Source organism: Colobus angolensis, unplaced genomic scaffold (assembly GCF_000951035.1).
Source record: "Colobus angolensis palliatus isolate OR3802 unplaced genomic scaffold, Cang.pa_1.0 Scaffold58, whole genome shotgun sequence".
Classification (NCBI taxonomy): Eukaryota; Metazoa; Chordata; class Mammalia; order Primates; family Cercopithecidae; genus Colobus; species Colobus angolensis.
In genome coordinates, this window is record NW_012119376.1 from 12923740 (window position 1) to 12948366 (window position 24627).

Consider the following 24627-nt stretch of genomic DNA (forward strand, 5'->3'; position numbering starts at 1 on the left):
ACACAGCCAAACCATGTCAGACAGTGATTGCCCTTTATACTTAATCCAAACTGGGTTTTTTTTTTCTAAAAGCAATTATTAATTTGTTTGCCTATTAGTTGTTTAGGAAAAACTAAAAGTCATACAAGGTATTATTCTGCAAGTCTTGGTACATTTATTTTTCTTACTCTTCTTTCTCATTATCGTATCATTATCATGATCATTATTTGAAGTTATGTATTAATGATATTGAGTGTGGCCACTCACTTCTTTAATATAGTTTGCCTTTTATTCCATACAAAGTCAAAGAAATGCCCACAGACATCACCGAGATCCTGTCGTAGTCTCCTGCTTGGCAGCCTTCAACAAATATCCAGCCAAGGCCTGCTTATTTGTGAATACCCAGTTCACTGCCTTGCTGCTGGGCATGGGAGGACAGTAGGGCAGGGTGGCCCAAGTACATCCAGTGATTTTAGTTGTATGGTATTTCCTATATACCCTGCTTTGTTCAGTAATCTCTTTCTGGAAGATATGTAAGCTAGTATTTTTAAACTATTTTTAATTGTTTACTCTGTGCCTTGTATTAGGTATCTTTTATTCCTTTCTTTTTGCGTTGTTTTTGATCTTCCAGTCACCCTGGTCAGGTGAGAAAATTTAGGTTTGGAGTGGTTGTCACTTGCTCAAGTTTGTACAGCTGTTAAGTGGCAAGGCTGGTATTTGAGCCCAGGAGAGTCTGGTGCATATAACATGGTGCATTTGGATCATGCTGTATATTTTACCAGGGTGTTACTTGTGCATTTATGTTCATTCCCTGCATGAGTATTTATTAAACACCTGTGACGTGCTAGGGACTGTCTGGATGCTAAAGCTTTGTCAGTGAATAAAATAAAAATATCTGCCTTTATGGAGTGAATCTTTAGTGAGAGAAGACAGACATAAAATAAATAAATAAGTAAATTATGTAGTATGTCAGAAGGAGATGTTAAGTGTTACGAAAAGAAACAATGACAAAAAACACACCGGCAAGGATCCACCGCGCTGGAGAGGGGTTTGCATTTGACAAATAGGGTGCATGGGGAGTCGGGATGGACTGTACTGAGGAGTTCCTCATTGAGCACATGTTTGAAGGAAGGAAGGGAATGTGTCCCATAGTATCTAGGGAAAGAGTATTTTAGATGAGGAAATAGCATGTCCATGGGCCATCAGATGTAAGCACCCCTGGCCTTCAGAGGAATGGAGAGGAGGAAGGAGAGAGAGTTGGGATCAGGTCAGGTAGAGCCTTGCAGGCTGGTGTAAGGACTTTTACTCTGGGTGGAGCCAGGGTTGCAGGGAGAGCAGTGCAGTGCTGGTGCAGAGGCAGTGCAATGTTGGACTCAACCAGAGTTTTAGATTTTGTCAAGTGGTTAAGAAGGGGGAGAGGGGCTTAAGACACATGCAAGAGTCTGGATATGATGACTGACTCCAGAGTTTAAGTTGGGTAGGGAGTGGGTGAAGACATTGGAGGTGAGGAAACATGGCAAAGTGGCAGGATCAATGGATGGCAGGCTGGAGTTGGGGCCAGGAGAGTGAGCTGGACATGCAGGTGATTTGTAAGTAGATTGCCTGAAACCAAGATTATGGAAGAGTGACAGTTCCTGGTAATGAGAAGGTGTTTGATGGGATCTTGGAGTGTGTGGCTCAGGGAGGTTGGAGGACAGGATCATTTCAATAGGAGACCTGTGCAAAGAATGGAGGCCAGCCAGGATGGTGGAAGGATCGTCAGCCTGTGGATTGAAATCACAAAAAAATTAAGATAGGAGTCATATTGGACAGAATGGCGGCGAGCCAGGAACTACAACCAATGAAGAGTGAGGGGTGGCCCGAGGAACCAAAAATGACTAACCCCGCAGTGGGTGGTGATCACGGGGACTGATGTGTTCTGTGCGTCTGTCTGTTGTTGTGCTCCTTTTCATGGGGCCTTTATTTTTGAATTTGTCCTTCTTTTCTGAGTTCCTTCAGTCTCTAGTTTGTCAGTGCATGCATGTTATCTGGCCGTCTCTGAGGAGTTCTCTTGTGATCTTCCTTTAAACTGTGATTGCTTCATTGAGTTTTTGTTTGTTTGTTTGTTTTTAAATCCTGTGGGTATTTTGGGGTATAATTTTTACCATATTCACTTTGTGGCAACATGTTTTCCTGCTGCGAGTTCTCTTAGGGAGTTTTACTGTTCTTTTCCACATTTTAAAATAGTCTTTTGTGTGGTTACTCTCCCCATTTTTTTTTTTTTGTTTTTGTTTTTCAATGGAATGAGTTTGATTTTTTGATTTTCCTGGCAGGAGATTACAGTGGAGGGAGAGGGAAGTGCCTGTTTCTCTGCTCAAGGGCTCCATTCTCTCTGCTGTGCTGTGCTGTGCTGCCCTGACAGGACTGTTTCTTTCCTCCTCTGCCTCTCAGCACCCAGCCTGGTGTAGGAGGGCTTCCTGCTCCATCCCGATGTCATCCCAATCACTGCATCAGCCCCAAAATGCACAGACACCTCTTTCCAAGGTGTTCCCCTGGTTTTTGAGAAGGGTCGGCAGCCCACGGCCTCCTGAATCTGTTCTATGTCTCCTTTTCCCACTTCCAGCACAGTCCCAGGTGCTTCTCAGCCCTGCTTCTGCCCATTCCCAGCTCCGGGTGGGATCAGCTCTTCTGATGATTTGCTGGTGACAGTGTGGAGCTCTGCAACCCCAGTTATTCTCCGCCGCACCCATACGGCTTCCTGCTCAGGACCTACTATTTTCTGTTGCTTTTGGCCATATTTACATGTTTTCGAGAATTTGACCGTATTTACACATTTTGTGTTAATTTCTCTGAAATGTAATTTTTGTGGCTTTTCTCCCTGCTCCCCCATTCTGTAATATGCCTTGAGGAGGGAAGAAGGAGGAATATTCAGAAACATGCTTCTACTGTGTTTCTATAAGAAGCAGAAATCGATTTTCAGTGTTTTAGATACAGCTGCCAGCATGTGTTGGCAGTTAGAACTGATCAGAAATGACTGAAGTAAAAGGTTTGGGAATCACTGCCTGTAAACTAGAGGGGAACTCGCGACAAGAATTCAGCTGCTTTTGCAGCAGTCGGAGAATTATTGGGCCCTCGAGTGGATGACAGGAAGGAAGCTCATCATGATGGGCAAAAGATGTGTCAGCAGGATTGGGGAACTGCAGGGCGCAGGGCCTCACCACTGCCCAGTCCTTACCTGTTTGCTTCTTACACAAATCACGTTTTCATGGAACCGTTGTTGCTTCTGATTCCAGACTACCTCAGAGCAGGTAAACTGAGCAGGTCCATGTGTAAAGTGTTAGGGTGAATAAATTTGCCAAAAGACCCAGCTTGTAATGTTCCAGCCATCTAGAAGTCCAAATTACTGTTTACATACAATTTTAGATGACTTGTTTTTGTACTTTATTTTTAAGAACTGTGCCCTCAGATTTAACCCTTTATTAATCTACAGTAGCTTTAAAATGCCCCAAATTTCCACTGATTTGACCTTTATGCCTTTCTGCCTTTAAAGTATCTGGGAAGAAAACCAATGACAAAGTGAAAATTAAATGTGTTGTAAATTTGAGATTGCTTTGTGGAAGCGGGCTATGCCTTCGGATATTCTGTGCTGGGAAGGGGAGCACAGGAAGCCAGTGTGGTTGGACCCTGCGGGTGGACACTCTCCACTGAGCTTCCAGCCTCGAGACTCATGCTTTAGAAGATCCTTCTCCATCTCCCTTCCCACTCCTTCTTGTCTCTGCAGTTTGGATCAGTGCTTTTGCTCACAAAGAAGACACGTGTTCTCTTCAGGTCATAAGACAGACCATGAGATATGCTAATGCTAGAGGGGAGAAGCCAAAATTGTTTTGGTAGCCATCCTTCAGATTCTCCAGGAAATTTTTCCACTTGTGATATGCTTTTTAGAATTTTAATACACTTTTCTTATTTTTTCTTGATAAAAGAAATAGATAAACGTGGATATTTCTAATGATACATTTTTCTCTGCACATTGTACCATATAACGAACCCGGATCCTAACTCTAATTGTCCAAGACTTATTAGTAATACCATCTTGTACTTTTATTCTTACAAAGATCTATGCCATTTCTAAAATGTTTATATATTTATTTATTTATTTATTTTTTAAGACAGAGTCTCCCTCTGTCACCTAGCCTGGAGTGCAGCAGCACAATCTTGGCTCACTGCAACCTCCTTGTCTGGGTTGAAGCTATTCTTGTACTTCAGCCTCTCGAGTAGCTTGGACTACAGGGATGTACCACCACGCTTGGCTAATTTTTGTATCTTTAGAAGAGATGGGTTTTTGCCATGTTGGCCAGGCTGGTCTCAAACTCCTGGTCTCAAGTGATCTGCTTACCTTGGCCTCCCAAAGTGCTGGGATTACAGGCATCAGCCACTGCGCCTGGCCTATATCATCTTGTTTAATACTCCAAACCACCCTCTGACAAAGATAGAGGGCTTGATAGACGAGGAAAGATTGGAGTCTAAAACAGAGTTTGTTTCTTTTAATATTTAAGTTTTTTTTTCTAGTCCTGTTTTAAATATGTCACTTATATGCAGCTACTAGATACATGTCACTGTCACATAGTAGCTGACTCCTCCCTCCCAATTACGGGCTATAACTATCTTGTGTCAATTGATATTTATCATCTCTATAGTTCTTATAATTTTATATCATAGATTATTAAGTATTAGCACTCAAGTACGGTTCACATTAGATAGTTAAGAAATGTAAATAAGAAGCTGAACACTTAAAAAAACTGACAGAACTCCCCCATAAGACAGCTTCAAAATACATGGAGCAGAAACTGACAAAACTGCAAGGAAAAATAGACAAAGCCGCAATTATGGCTTTCAATACCCCTGTCTGAATAATTGATAGAACAAGTAGATACAAAATCAGGATACAGAAGATTGAAAGTACTAATCACCTTGATAGTGACAGCCATTTATACAACAGTCTATTCAACAACAGCAGAACACACATTTTTCTCAAGTGCACCCAGAACATTTATTAAGAGAGACTATATTCCTGGCGTTAAGCAAGAGTTTCAACAAACTTTAAAAGATTCAAGTCATACAAGATCTATTCCTTGACTACAGTGAAATTAAATTAGAACTCAGTAACTGAAAGATCACTGGAAAATCCCCAAATGTTTGAAAACTAAACGCATTTCAAATAAGCTGTGGATCAAAGAGAAGGCCAAACAGAGGAATTGGAAAATATTCTGAGCTGAATGTAAATGAAAGCATCATATATCAAAATTTGTTGGATGGTATTAACTCAGTACTTAAGGGAGCACTAAACACCTGCATTAGAAAAGACGACAGGTCTCAAATCATGACCTCAGTTTTCATACTAAGAAATTTAGTAAAAACAACTGAAATTACAAAGTCAGCAGGAAAAAGGAAATTCAGTCATAGTGGAAATCGAAGGGAAAAAAACATCAATGAAACCAAAAGCTGTTTCTTTGAGATCAATAGAACTGATAAACCTCTAACCAGACTGAATATGAAAAAAATAGAAGAAACAAATACTAATATCAGGAGTGAGAGAGATGATCTATTACAAATTCTACATATTTTTATATGTAAAAATCTATACATATTTACATCAATTCTGTACATTACAGAATCTATCATTTAAAGGATTTTTTTCCTTTGAAATGGTTTTTATTTTATTTATTTTACTTTAAGTTCTGGGACACATGTGCAGAACGTGCAGGTTTGTTACATAGGTATACATGTGCCATGGTGGTTTGCTGCACCTACTAACCCGTCATCTAGGTTTTAAGCCCCACATGCATTAGGCATTTATCCTAATGCTGTCCTTCCTCTGCTCTCCATCCCCCAACAGGCCCCGATGTGTGATGTTCCCCTCCCTGTGTCCATTTATTCTCATTGTTCAATTCCCACTTATGAATGAGAACATGCAGTATTTGCTTTTCTGTTCCTGTGTTAGTTTGCTGAGAGTGATGGTTTCCAGCTTCATCCATATCCCTGCAAAGGACGTGAACTCGTTTTTTTTTGTGGCTGCAATTAAGGGAATATTATAAACAACTTTATGACAATAAAGTTGACATCTTAGATGAAATGGATAAATTCCTTGATAGACACAAATTATCAAAGTTCACTCAAAAAGAAGTTAGTAACCTGCCTAGCTCTATATCAAGCAAATTGAAATTACAACTTAAAACCTTCTCACAAAGAACCAGACTCAAATATCTTCACTAGTGTAATCTATCAAATACTTAGCTAATTGTACACAAACTGTTTCAAAAAATTGAAGACTTCATTTTATCAGGTCAATATAATCCTTATATTGAAACCAGATAAAGACAGTAAAAGAAGAGAACACTAGGCTGGGTGCAGTGGCTCACGCTTGTAATCCCAGCACTTTGAGAGGCCAAGGCTGGTGAATCACCTGATGTCGGGAGTTCAAGACCAGTCTGGCCAACATGGTGAAACTCTGTCTCTACTAAAAATCCAAAAAATTAGCCGGCAGTGGTGATGGGCACCAGCTACTTGGTAGACTAAGGCAGGAGAATCGCTTGAATTGGGAGCGGGAGGTTGCAGTGAACGGAGGTCACGCCACTGCTCTCCAGGCTGGGCGTGACAGAGCGAGACACCGTCTCAAAAAAACAAAACAAAAACCAGAAAAAAAAAAAAACTACATATCAATTTCATTTCATGACATAAATGCAAAAAATTTAAACAAAATTTAATCAAATCCACCAATATTTTGAAAGGATATAACAAGTGGAGTATATCCCAGGAATTCAGGGTTGGTTTAATATTCAAAGAGCAATCAATGGTGTTCATTATATTAACAAACTTTAAAAAGAAAACCTATATAATCATCTCATTAGATGCAGAAAAAGTATTTGAGAAATTCTACTTCCATTCCTAACAAAAATTATCAGTAAACTAGGAGTAGAAGTGAACTCTTTAATCTGACAAAAGAGCACCTGTGAAAACTTACAGTGTCACACTTAATGGTGAAAGACGAATACTTTCCTTTATAAGATCAGGAACAAGACAGGGATGTCTGCCGTCACCACTTCTATTCAGAATTGTACTGGAGGATCCAGCTAGTGCAGATGGATAATATAAACAAATAAAAGGTCTTCACATTAGGAAAAGAGTTAAAACCATTTGTTTTCACAGACATAAATGTCTAGAAAATCTGATGGAATCTACAATTTTAAAAAGTCTACTAGAACAAAAAAGTCAATTTAGTAAGGTTGCAAAATATATGATCAATGTACAAAAATAAATTGTATTTCTCTGTACTGACAATGAGCAATCAAAATAAAAATTTGAAATTTAAAAAGCTGGCATTTACAATAACATCAAACATTATGAAATACTTAGGGGGCAAAATAAGTGAAATACTTGAACACTGAACAATACAAAATATTGCTGAAATTAAAGAAAGCCTATACAAGTGGGAAGATATACCTTGATCATGCATCAGAAGACAGTATTGTTATTTGAACGGACACTTCAACAAAGAAGATATTCAGATGGCAAATAGCACATATTTACCATCTCAACTATGGATGTTTGGATACTCAGCATCCTTAGTTATTAGGAAAATACAAATTAAACACACAGATACCACTGTTAACCTAGTTGACAAAATTTAAAAGACTGGACGTACCAAGTACTGGAGAGGATGTTGAGGAACAGAAGCTTTCATACACTGCTGGTGGAAGTGTAAAATGGAACCGCTTTGTCAAATAGTTTGGCTGTTTTAAGAAAACTAAATGTAACACCTATCGTACTATCCAGCCATTCTACTCCTGTTTATTCACACATAAAAACTAAATATATGCCGATATAAAGACTTGTAGACAGATACTACTAGGAGCTTTATTTGTAAGGGACAAAAACGGGAAACAACACAAAGGTCCATCAATAGGTGAATAAACAAGTTGTGTGTATCATCCAGTGGGATACTCAGCAATAAAAGGAATGCACTATTGATATATACAGCATGGATGAATCATAAAATAATTAGGCTAACTTAAGCCAGACACCACACTTTTTCAAAAAAGAGTAAATACTCCGTGATTACATTTATATAAAACTTCAGAAAATGCGAAATAACATAAAGCAACAGAAAGCATATTAATGATTGCTTTGTGATGAAGGGAGGAAGGAACAGATATATGCAGGAGGGAGGAAATTGCAAACTACAACAAGGAAACTTTTGAGGGTGAAGAATCTAATAACTGTCTTAAGTGTGATGGTGGTTTTACAGATGTACACATATGTCCAAACTTGTAAAACTGTGGTTTATATATATGCACTTTGTCAGTTGTACCTCAATAAAGTGGCATTTTAATAAAACAATGTTAATGAGAATATTCTTATTAATTCATTTCTGACCTTCAAGAGAACAACAGACTCTGTTGAACTCTTGCTATATCCAGTACACGGTGCCTACCTATATTGTTCTTGGTTAAAGTTTATGACAACTGAGAAATAGGTGCTTTCTCACTGTTGAAGCAATTATAGCTTGGGGACGTTAGGTAAATTGTCCAGGGTCAGCAGCCAGGAAGAAGTGAGATAAGGTTTCCAAATCAGGCTTTCTGGCTCCAACTGTGCTTGCTGGTCAGCCTTCAATTGTACTTCTTCCTCAGTGTGATGTGGCTAAGTCTGTGTTGGAATCTCAAAATCACCTGTCCAGGGATTTTACTAACCATTATTTTTTTCTATGTTTGGCTGTTACAAGTTGGTTATTTTATGTTGAAAACAGATGTTTTCTGCTAAAAGAGAAGACAACTATTCTTAGTTATTTGGAGACAGTTCTTTGAAGGTACTCTGTGTGTGTGTTAGGTTGATCTGCCATGCCGCCACAGCCTGGCCAGTCTCATTTGTCAGACAGCATCCATTCGCTGGTGAACTCTGACAGGTGGTAACATTATGAATAGCCCCTGATACCAAATTCAGCCTACAATTTTATGACAAACTATTCTTTACTGTAAAGCTTTTTTTCTTAAATAATCCACTAGATGGCAGCAGATCCATGTGGAATAGAATGGGTCTTCATTGCTATAGATGAAGAGCCAGAAATGGGACACTGTTTTGTTTTTGATGACCCAGTAGTGCCTCATTTTTGGATGTGTAGGAAATGGTATTCTTTTTCTGTTATGAAAAAATGTAACATACTCTTTGAAGTCAGGTCTGTGGAAGTGAGTAGTGGTACAGATAGTTCAAAATTGTAGATAATGCAAAAATAATTTTTTCTTTGTATTCTCATAGAGACACATGTTGATTTAATCCTATCTGTATGCATTAGATGAACTTTTCTTCAAGAAACTGTTTATGCTTAAATAATTCTTTTTATGGTTGGAAAAACTGCAGCTTGTTTCATGAGTTTTTTTCTTTAATTGGACCTAGGCCAATCAAAATAGAAGATGACTGTCCTATAAATTCATAGCACCTAAGCCTAGATGATGAAGTGAAATACTACAGACTGGACTTGGGGGAAAGTAGGAGGATTATTTATTTTTCCAGATCACCATACTGCTTGTCATCTGATTAGAAACCTCTTATTTCCCTTTCTCTAAGCTTATTTTTCTCAAGCATTTTTGAATATGGTCAATTGGGGTGTGGCAGAAGATCCTGTGAACCCACATATCCTACTATCCATGACTTCTAGAAGAGGAAGAACTTAGGAGATAGCCAAAAACCAGAGAGTAATAAAATAATAGAGTGCTAACAATATTTTTGCAGCAAATATGCTATAAAAATGCTTATCCAAAACAATGAAAAAGTATTTTGTTTCTAAAGTAGTATAAGAGCAACAGATGAAAATGAGGTACTCAAGCCAGCACCTATGATGGGTGAATAACCTGAGAATCAAATAAATTCAACTCAGTGTACATGCATGCATGTTCAATGGAAATTTTGTAACATTGTTAAATATTTTACTAGATAGACTTAACAATATAGTGACTACAGCAGATCCTCCATTTCCGTGGGTTTTGCATGGATTCAACCAACCATGGAACAAAAATATTCAGAAAAATTTAAAAAATAAAAAATACAAATAAAACTCAGCACACTATAACAATTTACATATCATTTATTTTATATTAGGTATTGTAAGTAATGTAGAGATGATATTCAGGAGGATGCGCATAGGTTATATGCAAATACTCTGCCATTTTATATTAGAAACTTGAGCATCTGTGGATTTTGTTATCTGTGGGAGGTGGATGGAGGGAGGCATGGAACCAATCCTCTAGGGATAGTGAAGGATGACAGTACATTCCAATAACATGCCAAGTGGAGTTTTTAAATACAAGGTTTTAGTAATTTTTAATAATTGAGGACAAGGACTGGCCAACTTTCCCTGTAAAGGGCAGACACTTTTAGACTTTCTTGCATTTTCTTTTTTTTTGTCAACCCTTTAAAACTGTAGCAACAGTTCTTAGCTTGGAAGTCTATACAAAACCAGGTTTCAGGCTCTGCGGGCCACAATTTGTTGACCGTGGTGTAGGAGGGTAATGCTAGTTGTATATAAAATGAAGTCTCTGGAATCTTGGCAGTTCATAAAACCCGGAGAAAGAGCAGGCATTTCTTTCTTGATCACTTTCAGCTGGAAGAAGGACCCCTGTGATCCACTGCCGGACCTGAACTTACTTTGAGCACTGCTGGAAACCTCTAAACATCTCAGTTCAACTCCTTCAGTTTACTTTTTCAATCTAGACACACTTATTTTTTCTTTGTTTGCTTTGTCAACTGTTGCACACCTGGATTATGAAATAATGTGTTTTAACATCTTTTACTTTCAGTCCTTTTAACACACTGAAAAAAGTTTTTTGAAAACCAAGAAATCTACATTCTAACCCTAACTCTTCTAATAAATAGCTATAGTTGTTGGAACAAGTTAGTTATTCTGTCTGGTTCTCAACTTCTTTGTTTATAAAATAGGACTGAACTAATACCATGTAATATTTCTTCCAAATTTGATTTAGTAGTTTCAGATTTATGTTTCTGTAATCCCTTTATCACCTGATCAGATGATGCCTTTAATTGATCCTCAAGTGTAGACCTGCTCAATTTAAAGGAGCACAACCAAATTAATGTTGATGTTCAACAGCCCTCCCATTGTGCCTGGTACATAGTAGATGCCCAGTAAATGTGTGTCGAATGAATCAGTGAGTGAATAATAAATGGGCATAACTACCTTTCTTAACTCTCTATTTATTTATGCTTTATGTTTTCAAAATACATATTATTATATACGTTTTGGTCTTTCCAGTATTCTTTTTGTGGTTCACTCATGAAACTATTCATTGAGGGTCAACAATATGATAAATTCTGGAAATAACAAAATGAATAAAACTTAGTCTTTGCCTTTAAGAAGTTTGCCTTCTAGTTAGGCTGACTAATAGGTATTCTGATCATTTCAGTATATGTCTGAGTATGACATTAGAGGTTTGAATCTCCAAACTGAAATGTCCTATTTCTTACCCTTCAAACCATTACAAATGCCACCTTCATTACAGCTTTTTGGATTGTTCTCCAATAGAACACATATATTATAGGTCATTGTTTGAAACATTGTTATAGCATTTGTTGCTGCTGCTCCCTCTGAGTTTATATGGTGTTTGTACTTTCTTTTTGTCCTTTTCTAGATTGTATGCTGCATAAGTGTAGGGGGACTTGTCTTCCATTTCTATTCATGAGAAGCAACTCGCTCTCATTAGTTAAATGCATTCTATTAGGCAATAACATAATGGTTGTTTTCGAAGAGGCTTCATTTTATGAGTCATTGTATTATCTTAAAAAATTGTTTCAGAGTGACAAGGAGGTTGTTAGCCAGAGCATTTGATTTTTAAGAAATTTCAGTATCTATAAAACCTAAATCTACAAAACCAAAAGCACAGAGTAAATGTAGCTTTTGATTATAACTAGATTGTTAGTGATAGTGACTAATACTTTCATTATTAATCACCTGAATTATAATGAAGGTAAGCAGTGTTCAAAGAATCTGAAAACAGTTTTGTTGCTTTGACCATCAGTTTTTTTCCCCCTCCAAAGACTGGCTCTGTGATGCTACTTCTCAGTGGTCATAATATTATAACCAAAAAGATCCCAGTGTAATAGTAGCTTTGGGTATTAGGTGACCCAAAATAAATTTCACTGTAATTTATCCCTTTTGTTTTCTACAGTGAATACACTTCCTTTTTTTGTACCTAAGCTTAAAAACAAAAGCCCCTGCCTGACATTCTGCCGCTATCCCTCATACAACGAGAACTCCTTTCCCGTTTCCACAGGAGGGATAAAACAGGTCGGTTCAGTTCCTGTAGCCAACGCCAAATCTAGGGGGTGATTTCCTGTGCGCTCCCCTCTTTCAGCAAAACTGAACAGCAGTATCCCTTAGCCTGTCGAACGGTGTCTCAGTGTAACCACAAACAGTACGTTCTATGTATAACAGTGGTGGAAATAGATAGGAAAGGAGACAGTTAATATATCTAAATATATACATTGCAGAGCAAGAGAAAGAATATTGGCAGGTCCTCAGTTGCCACTCTACAGCTGATCACAGGCTGCAGTTTGTATTACTATTTTCCTGTTATAATAACCATTCCACGTTCCTCTTGCTTTCTTTCAGCACCTCAGGTATTTGGGATAACCCAGATTTTCAGCCCTGGGTCCTTGTTGCTCCTGCTCACAGGCTATGCGGTACTCACTTTTATGATTATAGATGGCAGTATTATCACGTCCCCTCCAGGTCATCTCCCTTTTACTTGTGTATGAGCATACCCCAACTTCTGCTTAATAATTACCTCAATCAACATACTACCTTGGCCCTAAATGACCAGTTGTAGTCTTGAAAACGTGATTGTTTTCCTCACTTGAATATTGTCTCTAAATCACCTTGAGAGATGGAAAAAATTGTACAAATGGATAATTAGGTGTAATTGTGAAATACTGCACTTTGTCCCCCTACTTCCCAAATCCAAGTTTCTTTCTGGCTGTAGGTGAAACAGCACCCTGAAGTGCTGGTTCTTTGAGACCATAAAAATCCTATAGGACAGCACTTCAGTTTCCCAAGATGCTTGTCTCCCAGGTGGTGCCAGGATTGAGTCTCAGTAGGCCATAAGTCCAGCAGCTTCTAGATAACAGAATGCATGGCAGAGCAGTGAATCCCATTGTCCTTGTAACACCGTTAATTTTTTTTCTCTGTAATTTCTTGATCAGAAGCATCCGTGTGTGGAACACCTTGATTGTGACTAATAGGTGGACTAGGAGTCTGGTAGAAGCATGGGGTGGGGCGAATGGGGACGGGCGGCAGGGGGCGCAGTGGGTGCTTAGAGGATGCACAACAGAACCCAGAGTAGTACCATTGAAGTGAATATAAAATTCTGCCTCCTCCAAGACGGAAGGAGCACAGTTATCTTGTCACCAGCTAGCTGGGTCAACCCTCAACAACGTCACATCACTAGTTTGCTTTTTATTTTTAAATTAGCACGTGATTCAACGTGTTTATAAAGATAATTAGCCATAGAAAATAAAATGGGTAAAATCATGTCTGTAGAGCATATGGATATGCATCTGGGAAGTCCAAAGGATGAATGAAAACATTAATACAAAAAATCAAAAATAATTTACTAGGGCATAACATGAGATTGCTATTGCTGCAAATTGGTGTATGGCAATGCCCATGGTCATGTCCATCTGAGTAAGGGGAAATCCATATTGGTGAGCCTCCCTCTGGCTTTTGTTCTGACAACCATTGCTAGTTTATTATTTCACTGAACAAGTGCTTCAGGAGTTGGGGAGAGGGATAGGCTGACTGACATACATAGAGCAAAATGTAGAAAGGCTGTACCAACAAGGGAACACCCAATTCATGGTGAACAGCTTGGCTCGCTTAGTTACCTCGTACCATTGTGTACTCTATCCAGGGCCCAGCAGCAAGGCCAGACTGAGTCCTCAAAAGGATGGTTTTGCTCCAACATTCTGAGGGACCCCTATGGTTTTCCTGTTGGGATTTGCTACTAGTTTTCTTCAGTGCCCTGAAATTACACAGGCTTGGTGTACCGTTGGATTAGCTGAGTCATTAAAGCCAAGTTGTAGATCTGCTTATACCACCACTTGAACTCTCTGGATAGCCTTTTCTTTTTGGGAGTTGAAGCTGAAGCTGGTAACCTTTGGGTCATTCAGTAAAGGGTGGGAGCAGCATTAAAAAGTCTGTTTCTCATTCGTACTTGAGTCTACAAAGAAAAGCACTTTGCAGAAGTATGTCAGTTATCTACAGATTAATTCACGAAGATTTTTCACTGAGGAAACACTGCCCTGTATTTTCGTGGCTTTGTTTTCTACCTGCTGGCTTACTTATGCTTTGCAGACATCTAAGAGTACATGTTGCTTCCTGCTTTTCTGGTCCTGAAAGCAGATGTAACCAGTCTATTGGACTAATGTAGTGTTCTGTAGGAGGAGATGATCCGTATCCTTGACAACGAAATTGTAGTACAGAGATAGAGCGTGTACATAACCATGAGATAAGCCTGTGAAGGCTTGCTGATGTCCCATCCCATTGATAGCAAATCCTTCCTCATGTTCTCTGTCTTTTAGGATAGAGCAAAAGTATTTGCCACATCAGCATGTATATACAAGTTGCTAGAGATTGTGATGCTCTGTTGTAGTACATCCATCACATTTTGAGGAATATTGCAGTTGGAGTCACCACCTGAATAGCTTTTGCTAGTTGTCATGAGCTTTAGCCTTCTGCATCCTCCAGATAGGCCGGTTAAATGGGAATGAGAGGCATGTCCACTCCCTGCTCTTTCTGTCCTTTTTGGTGGCATTTCTGAGTAATTCCCAGGGAACAGATAATGCCCTTGGTTTTATTGTTTTTTTAGAGTGGGTCCCCAAGGAGTTCTAATGATTTCTTTCTTCCATAAGAGCCCTTACTTAGGGAGTATGAGTGAGAACTGGGGGTTGCTGAGTATATCTGTTATCTGTTCAGAAACCGGAAATTACCACATAGTGGAACTAGGCACCCACTGGGCCTGTCAGAATCCATTTCTCCTCAATTCTTTAATAGGCTGAGTAATTTTATATAGCATTCATGTAGTGTACTTGTTTGTACTTTGCAAGGTTGATATGCATTTCAGTCCTTTTTGTGCTATTCGGTTTATTCATGAATATTAAAGTTCCTATTCTTGGCCCATTTTTCTTTTTTTTTTTTTTGTTATACTTTAAGTTCTGGGATACATGTGCAGAACGTGCAGGTTTGTTACATAGGTATACACGTGTCTTGGCCCATTTTTCTACTGGATTGTCTGACATTTTCTAAATTATTTCTAGTTATTGACTATTGCTCCCTCTTTCTTATATATTATGTAGTCTATACCTTTTGTTTTTAAGGCTTTTGGTTGCAATTATATCCTCAACTGCTTTTCATAATTTTTACCAATCAGAAATGTGAAAGTTTAATTATCAGTGAAGTTGAAATTTTGTTATATATACATTTGGCTTTTGTAAATTGCAAGATTATAACCTTTGTCCATTTGTTATTGGGCTGTTTTTCTGTTACCAAAAATAACTACCATTGTAGTGTAACCTCTTTCCTCTTCATTTCCTGCAGTTACTGTCTCCCATGTGTATATAAACACACACTTACATAAGTACTTGTGATATATGTACACATTTTTTATATAACGTTTAACAAAGTTCTTTTATGTAGTCAAATTTGTCAATATTTTCCTCTGTGGGTTTTGGTTTTGTATCATCCTTTGCTAATATCTTATATCTCTAAGATCATATATAAGATCATATGATAAAAACATTTATATTTCTTATAGCAGTTTAATATTTTCAATTTTACTATTTAAATTAATGGTTTATTAAAAATGTATTTTGCTATATGCTGGGAGGTAGGGCTCTTTCTCCCCTGCCCAAATGGTTAGTCAGTTTTCCTGGTGTCATTTATTAAATAATTTATTTTTTCTCACTTGCTATGATTTTTTCCTAAAGAACAATAACCGTTTAGAGTTGAGATAAACACCTGCCAGTAGCCTATCAATGCCCATACTACAGTTTGTTTTATCAATACACTTAAGAAAATAAAGCCCCTATAAGGCAGTTCAAGAAAATCTGTTGAGGTTGAGAGGGAATATATAGCTAATCACAAGCAGCCATAAGTTAAACACAGCAAACAAAATTTGTTCATCTTATGAAAGGAAAAATCAACTCCCAAAAAGCAAAAATAAATTCTTATTAAATTAGCCAAATGCTAACAGTTGCTATATGCTTTGATTCCTCTCTAGTCTTTCTGTTTTTCAGCTTTGACTTGAAAGCAGTGTTTATTACTTCATTCCCAGTGACCAAAACTTATCCTGCATTTTGTAATACTTTATTGTTCCTTTGAGCATGTAAATAATGAATATTTTTAAAGCATTTAAGCTATACAAGTAAACCACTCATTTAAATAAAAAGAATGGGGGGGTTAGATTGTTAAGAGTTCTTTGGATTTTCAGATTGTTTCTACTTGACGTTTTATTTATGTACCATGACGTTTTATTTATGTCCCCTCACACATAAAACTGTATAGATCCTCCCCTTTTGTGTAGAGCCTTTTTTAAAAAAAAAAATTGCAATAGTCGTAGACTTCTGGATTGTGAGTTTAACATGACTTTTAAGCCCTGGACTTCTTATTTTAAAATTTTTAAGTACTCTAAACCTCACAAAATATATATAAAAGTATAGTACAATGAACCATCTGGATTCACCAGTTGTGGGCATTTTTCAACTTCTGTTTAATGTGTTTTTTACTTTCTGTATTCAAATTTCTCCAATTGTTCCTACGATTTTTTTTATAGTACTTGCTTTTTCCTGATTCAGAATCCAGTCAAAAATCATACAGTGTCTTTTGGGTATTTTAATTCTTTAATTTAGAAAGCATCCCTGTCTTTGTCAACTTTTTTCTTCCCTTTTTTGACATTGACTTCTTTAAATGCTCAGGCAAGTTATCTCGTAGATTGTCTCACAATCTAGACTGGTCTAATTTCTTTTTGTGATTAGATTCATGTTAAATATTTTGGCAAGAAAAATCCATAGATCATATTGTGACTTTCTCACTGCAGCATGTCACAAGGTTCATAATGTCAGTTTTTTCCATTCTCACTGCTAAATTTGGTCATTTGTTTTCAGACAACAGATTTATATATGATAAAGTTATGTCTTTTGTAATTAATGTCATCTGTGTGGTGGTAATTTAGGTTTGTGAATGTTCTGTGATTTTAGCATTTTTTGATGATCTTGCTAAAATCAGTTATTACATGGATAATTGAAAAATGATTTTTTCTAATTCTATTATTCCTTTCTCCTTTATTACCTATAACTTATTTACATTATATTCTAATGAAATGTGTAATCGTTACTTATTTTCCTCACAATTTTTATGCTAGTAGCATTAAAGTCTGTGTGCCATTGTATTTAATATCCTGATGGGATAAGGAAGAAGATAGTATTTTGGGGTCATAAGTGCATTTTCACAGGTTAACATTCCTACACAATTTCCTCTTGAAAATTAATTCATTTTTGTTACTAATTAGATTTAAGTAAACCATTTATTCTTTTTCCCAGTTAATATTTTCTATTTTCATCTTTTTCTGTCTGTTTTCAACTGCCCAATTGCTTATACATATTTTTAACTCATTGTTTCTGTTGCCTTAACTTTTGTGACAATTAATACATGAATTTTCTATTATAATAGCTGTAGAAATACAAAGAACTCTGAATCAACTTGGAACACCTCAAGATTCACCTGAATTGAGGCAACAGCTGTAAGTATCTAGTTAAACAAATAAAAGAGAAAGGAAAAACTCCATTGCTATTATTCTGTTGCTTTTACAGTATGTAGTGTTATGTTTATTGGAGGAAAAAAATGAAAAACCAATGGAGTTTTTCTGCTACCTTATCCATACATTTGTACCAAGCTTTTGTGTAGATTTTTCCCTGTCTGGAGTAGGAAGGTGTTTTTATTTAAAAAATCTGGCAGGCCGAGGCAGGCGGATCACAAGTTCAGGAGTTTGAGAACAGCCTGGCCAATATGGTGCAACCCCATCTCTACTAAAAATACAAAAATTAGCCAGGCGTGGTGGCAGGCTTCTGTAGTCCCAGCTACTCAGGAGGCTGAGGCAGGAGAATCTCTTGAACCCGGGAGGTGGAGTTTGCAGTGAGCCGAGATCACACCACTGCACTCCAGCCTGGGCAACTGAGCAAGACTCTGTCTCAAAAAAAAAAAAAAAAAGAAAATTCTTTGATAGGCTTACCCTATCAAAGCAGAATTTCTTTAGGTGCATTTCTTATAGTTTTTAGGTAGGTTGTTTTTGACAGCCGTTGAAAAATTATACTCTAGTATCTCAATTTATGTGATTTACTTTCCATAGCTAACAATCCCTGCAGTCACCAGAGTTTTATTTGGTTTAGATCCAATACATATCCAGTTACGTGAATTATCTCCCCACAAGTTTATACCTACATCCTTGAATTTCAGAGAGCATTAGCTTCCGTTTAAAAAAAAGTTATAATGAATTATGTAGTACATATTCCAGTAAATTAATATGCTGTTAGAAGACCAGCAGTCATAGCAATAATATTTGGTCTGTGGTATGTTATGGATTTACAGAGTATTTTTACATATTTTCTCATTTAAATCTTACAGAATTGGAGTAAGAGAAATAGACCAAAAGAACTGTTTCCATTTTGTTCATGTCTCTTATGGGTTTAATGAGTTGCCCAATGTCATTTAAAACTTTAACTCTTAAATTTTATTTCAGTACTGTTACAGCTGTAAATTTCAAGTCACATATATCTAGTAAGCAATACTTCTAAACAACATTAACTGTAGAGGGAAAATTGCAGAGAGAATGATATTAAAAGGTAGGTAATAGGAATTCATATTTTTAGGAAGTACAATTTGAAGAACTTACAATTATCTCTAATTTATATTTTATTTTTCCACAGTGGGTAAGTGTCAGAATGGTAAAAATGCTCCAAACCACAATTCATTAAACTAAATTAAAATTATATAGAAGCACATAATTCATAATAGTTCTAATATTTTCATAGAGTTAATAGTGAAGATTCTGAATATATATCCGTAGTCACTAAGAATTTTTTTTTTTTTTTTTGAGACAGGATCTCATGCTGTCACCCAGGCTGGAGTGCAGTGACTTGATCACAGTTCACTGCAGCCTGGACCTCCCAGGCTCAATTGATTCTCCCACCTTAGCCTCCTGTGTAACTGGGAATACAGGCATGTCCACCATGCCTGGCTAATTTTTGTATTTTTTGTGGGGATGGTGTTTTGCCATGTTGCCTGGACTGGTCTTCAATTCTGGACTCAGACAGTCCCCCCACCTCAACCTCCCAGAGTGCTGTGATTACAGACATGAGCCACCATGTCCGGCCTAAGGTTTTCTTTTTAAAACTTTGACTATATTATGATTTCCAAAGATTTACAAAAATGCATTAAAGATAGGGTATTTGGTAAATAGAGATAGAAATAGATTTTAATTACCCTTTGTCAGCCAAATACAGTTCCCTATTCTTAAGCATATTCTTATACAATATCTCGTTATTTTAAAGGACCCTAAGTGTGACCAGACCGTATTTAAAATGAGATGAAATATATGAGAGGTACTGATGTTGTAATTTGTAAAACATCACAATATGAGCTTTTTCTTTAGTGTCGTGTTTTCAGATTGGAAATCTTTTCAGTTTATAAGCTAGCTAGATAAAATATGGGTATGTAGTCAGCACTCTGTAGCCATAGATCATATGTCTCCAGATTCAACCAACTGCAGGTCAAAAATATTCAAGAAAAAAATAGCAATACAATAATAGAAAACAGAAACTGAACTATAAAATATGGCCACTATTACATAGCATTTACATTATTTCATTGGGTATTACAAATAATCTAGAGATGATTTAGAGATATGAGAAGATATGCATAGATTATATGCAAATGCTATACTTTTTTTATCAGGGACTTGAGCATCAACGGATTTAGGTATCCACAGGGGTCCTGGAAGCAATCCCCTGCAGATACTGAGGGATAACTATAATTTACTTCTTTTATTTATTGTGTTCCTTCCCTTTACAAGGAAATGCTATTATTTTTTCCAGCGCAAACTTAAATAATAGTAAATTTGTATCAATATTGTCTCTTTCCTTTTTATTTTTATTTTTATTTTTTGAGACAAGGGTTTTCCTCTGTTGCTCAGACTGAAGTGCAGTGGTGCAATCTGAGCTCACTGCAACCTCCACCTCTCACGTTTAAGTGATTCTCCTGCCTCAGCCTCTCAAGTAGCTGGGATTATAGGCATGTACCACTGCACCTGGCTAATTTTTTTTATTTTTGGTAGAGATGGGGTTTCGCCATGTTGGCCAAGTTGGTCTCAAACTCCTGGCCTCAAGTGATCCACCTGCCTCAGCCTCTCAAAGTATTGGGATGACAGGTGTGAGCCAGTGTGCCTGGCCACCACCACCTTTTTTTTTTTTTTTTTTTTTTTTAAAGTATCTATAGCATATAGAGAATAGCATCTATTCACATAGAGAAATAAGAGAGGCCAGTTATAACTAGATCTGGGAACTGGGCAAAGTCTAAGGCAACAAATCTTTTCTTGCTCACCTGACTTTCCAGGTGTGAGATGCAGATTAAGGGTTGCCACATCCCCAGTATCTCAAACAAAGGATCAGACATCCAACAGTCTCTCCTTCAAGTTCCCTCTGATTTGAGTCATCTGTGTTTCTAAATGGTCATTGATACTGATTTCTCTAAGCTCACCTACCCTGTGTCAGTGAAGAACCTGACATGTAATATTTGCTCAATATTTATCAAAGAATAGGATATGAAATTTTTTTGATAGAGAAAGTTGAGAGCCAGTTTATGAAAAGGCAGTTTTTGTACAACTCTTTGTCAGTGTTGATTCAAATGGCAGAGTTGTAGCTTAAAGAAGTATATTAGTCCTTTGGTTGTAATGCGTGTTTTCTCACTTTAGGCAACAGAAGCAACAGTATACTAACCAGCTTGCCAAAGAAACAGATAAGTACATTAAAGAGTTTGGATCTCTGCCCACCACCCCCAGTGAACAGGTATCAAGTTTTAAGACACATTGTTGATGCACTGATTGTGAAAAAAACCAAATACGTTGTAGGATCTTTGAACTGTTATGCTAGAAAGGAAATTATGCTAGAAAGGAAATCAAAAATAATTCTGTTTGAGATTAGTTCACAGAACACAAAACTATATTTAATTGCTCAGGTAGTATCCTGTGGTTCAATAAAGCAAAAATTATTTCCATGCATTTGCCCTGACCCATAATTAAGTAAGTTCTCAGAAAATGCTTCCTGAGTAATTATTTCCTGGCCTTCCGGGGCTGAGTGCGTGGAACATGCAGGCTCATTCAAGATGTGAGGTGTCCTGGGGGCACATATTTATTTCCCTGCTTATTTAATGGAAGTTATTACTTAGCTAAAAGTATAAGGCTTTATTTGCCTGAAAAGGAATTACTTTAAAATCACCTCAAAATAATGAGCTAGTTTTTAGCAGCATGACAACTTGAGGTAAGAAATCCAGCATAATGGGTCTTTTGCCTCCAGTTAAATATGCTCAGTATTTGACATACTATCAGAATGTTGTTGAGAGTTAATCCGTAAGGCCCTGTAACTGGGGAGCAAGTGAAAACTTCAGGATTAAATAAAGAACCAACTACTGCAAACTGTTTTACTTCACAGCTAGATTCTAGTTGGCTTTTTCTTCTCTTTCCTCTAGCGTCAAAGGAAAATACAGAAGGATCGCTTAGTGGCAGAGTTCACAGCATCACTGACAAACTTCCAAAAGGTTCAGAGGCAAGCTGCTGAGCGAGAGAAAGAGTTTGTTGCTCGAGTAAGAGCCAGTTCCAGAGTGTCTGTGAGTATTTTAAAAGACATTCTAGAAATGACCCTTACTTCCTAAGGGTCCTATCAAAGTCTATAGTAGCATAATTTTTTAAGTCGTAAAGATCTGTGAATATCTTGGAAATCAGCACTTGAATATTCATTTTTATGCTTTTCTGCTCCATTTTTAGGGAAGATGATAATTATACATTACTGTGGTTTTTTTTCTGTGTCATTGTACAGAAGATTACAGAGTATATAAAAATACAGAGACGTATTTTGTCAAAAAAGATTAGGGATCACACCGTCAGTAGTAGTCTCACATCATCTTGGTACGGAGGCTTTCTGTTTGTGTACACGCTAGTATAGAAAGCACTTTCCTCCTGGATTACACCAAGATGATGGAGATGAATGGCGCAACTATGTTGTCTGAATATTGAAAATGAACATGAGCCTGGAGAAAATAAATGAAGCTTTACAATAGAATTTTGAATTAATTTAATTTTAAATTCCCTTACAAACTATCACGAGTTTTCTTATTCATTAACATATGGATTCCAAGACTACATTAAGCTTACTAAATAATACTTATTTGACCCTTGAGAATGTTTAGTGTTTGTTTACTTAGAATGTAAAATTACTTACAATTATGTTATTACTTGAAGCAGTTGACCTGAAAAATTAGAACAAGAACTTCTTTCTCTCTCTACACACACAACACACACACACACACACACAGAGACATGTACATAAATCGTTTAGATTATTAGGGAAAATGTGAGTGTTGTTTATTTTTTCTCATTTTTGCTTTCTTTGCCACTTCTCATTCCATCCTGTTACTAAATTATTCAGGGCGGTTTTCCTGAGGACAGCGCAAAAGAAAGGAATCTTGTATCCTGGGAAAGGTAAGAAATATAAAACATTTTACAGATCAAAAGGTAATTTTTCAAAGTTTATACATTAAGGCCCTTGGAACAGAATTAAAGCTTTCAATATAAGTTGTTTATATGTTGAAAACAGAGTAAATTTGAAAAAAATTTTAATTATAATGTATTTATCATAAAATATATAAAATTTTTCAAATAAATGTTTATGGACTTAATTAATAATATATTTCCCTTATATGAGGGACTTTCCCTTATAGGAGGTTTAAATCAGCTAAGAAGAAATACCCAGTTGACAAATATAGCTCCCAAGAATTAAGTAATAACTCTAAACTCATGTTAGATAAAATGATATAAGTGAAATGAAAAATGGAGAAAATTTTATTCCTGTATCTGTTATATTCTTAGAATTTTTTAAGTGAGTAGTTCTGTGACTTTGAAGAGTAAAACGTCCTATTTAATGAATATATCTTAAATAGGAAATGAATCTCATTGTTTTGAATACCAATCTTTGTTTTTTTCCACATTCATTTTTTCCTGTTAGCCAAACGCAACCTCAAGTGCAGGTGCAGGATGAAGAAATTACAGAGGATGACCTCCGCCTTATTCATGAGAGAGAATCTTCTATCAGGCAACTTGAAGTAAGGCTTACATTGTAGACTTGGGCTGCTGCTCTGTTCTTAGTGAGTTTGTTCTCAAAATGCTTAGGTAATGCTGCGAGAGGGCACGAGAAATTTTTTTTTTTTCTTTTTGAGACAGTCTCCCTCTGTCGCCCAGACTGGAGTGCAATGGTGTGATGTCGGCTCACTGCAGTCTCCATCTCCCAGATTCAAGCGATTCTCATGCCTCAGCTTCCTGAGTAGCTGGGATTACAGGCATGTGCCACCCCACCCGGCTAATTTTTTGTACTTTTAGCAGAGACAGGGTTTCACCACGTTGGCCAGGTTGGTCTCAAACTCCTGGTCTCAAGTAATCTGCCTGCCTTAGCCTCCTGAAGTACTAGGATTATAGGTGTGAGCCACCGTGTCTGGCCCAGAGAAAGAAAATTAATGTATCAGTTTGGTAGCATTCGTAATGTATAAATTAGAATAATTCCTTTTTTAAAAAAATAATATTGTCTTTACTGTTTGTGCTAGGATGAGGGAACATACTCCCTCCTACTGCAGCTTTTTAAAAATTATTATTATTCTATTAAGCCATCTATGGACTACCTTAGTATTGAGAAAATACCAGTGTAGAGATAAATGTCTGTCCGAGAGTCTGGATGCCTTCCCAGGATACATGATACACATCATACATGCATGAGTAAGACCTTTTATAAAGCCTTCAAAGAATTCTACTTCTCTTTACTATGTTTATGACATCAAAGAGATCTAAAAGATTTATTAAGTCATAGCTCTTACGGAACCTACTTAGTTCCTAGAAAGAAAGCTAATAATAGCTAATAATGGCTACAATTTATTGAAGACCTTCCATGTGCCAGGCACTGTGGGATGAATTCTTTATGTTAATTATCTAATTTAGTCCTTATAAAAACTTTATGAAGTAGTTAATTGTGTCATTGAAGAAAAGTAAATTTATATTTTCTTTATTCACTAAATTTATAACTTTTTTATTCAGTAGTGACATTTCACTAATCCGTTGCATGTTCAAATTATTAATGTGAGACTTTAAATTTACATCTAGTGTTTTCTTATTTTAAATTGTCAAATTGATATGTAAATTTTTACTAGAAATACATGCCAAGAATATTTTATACCCTTGTAAGTAGATACTGCTTGTGGTAACAAAACTATCGGATTGTATAAAATGAACTCAGGAATCCATGGCT

The 24627-nt window shown here is 36.8% G+C and overlaps 1 protein-coding gene across 2 annotated transcripts in view; it reads left to right on the forward strand.

Annotated features, from left to right (window-relative positions):
* The window catches only part of STX7 (syntaxin 7), a 55068-nt gene that overhangs the window by 19727 nt on the left and 10714 nt on the right, over positions 1-24627 (forward strand). For both annotated transcript variants that reach the window (XM_011962155.1, XM_011962157.1), the window contains exons 3-7: positions 17741-17810; positions 21036-21129; positions 21809-21946; positions 22765-22817; positions 23341-23437. In XM_011962155.1, coding sequence (XP_011817545.1) covers positions 17741-17810; positions 21036-21129; positions 21809-21946; positions 22765-22817; positions 23341-23437 — 452 coding nt within the window. The remainder of the gene's footprint in view (positions 1-17740; positions 17811-21035; positions 21130-21808; positions 21947-22764; positions 22818-23340; positions 23438-24627) is intronic.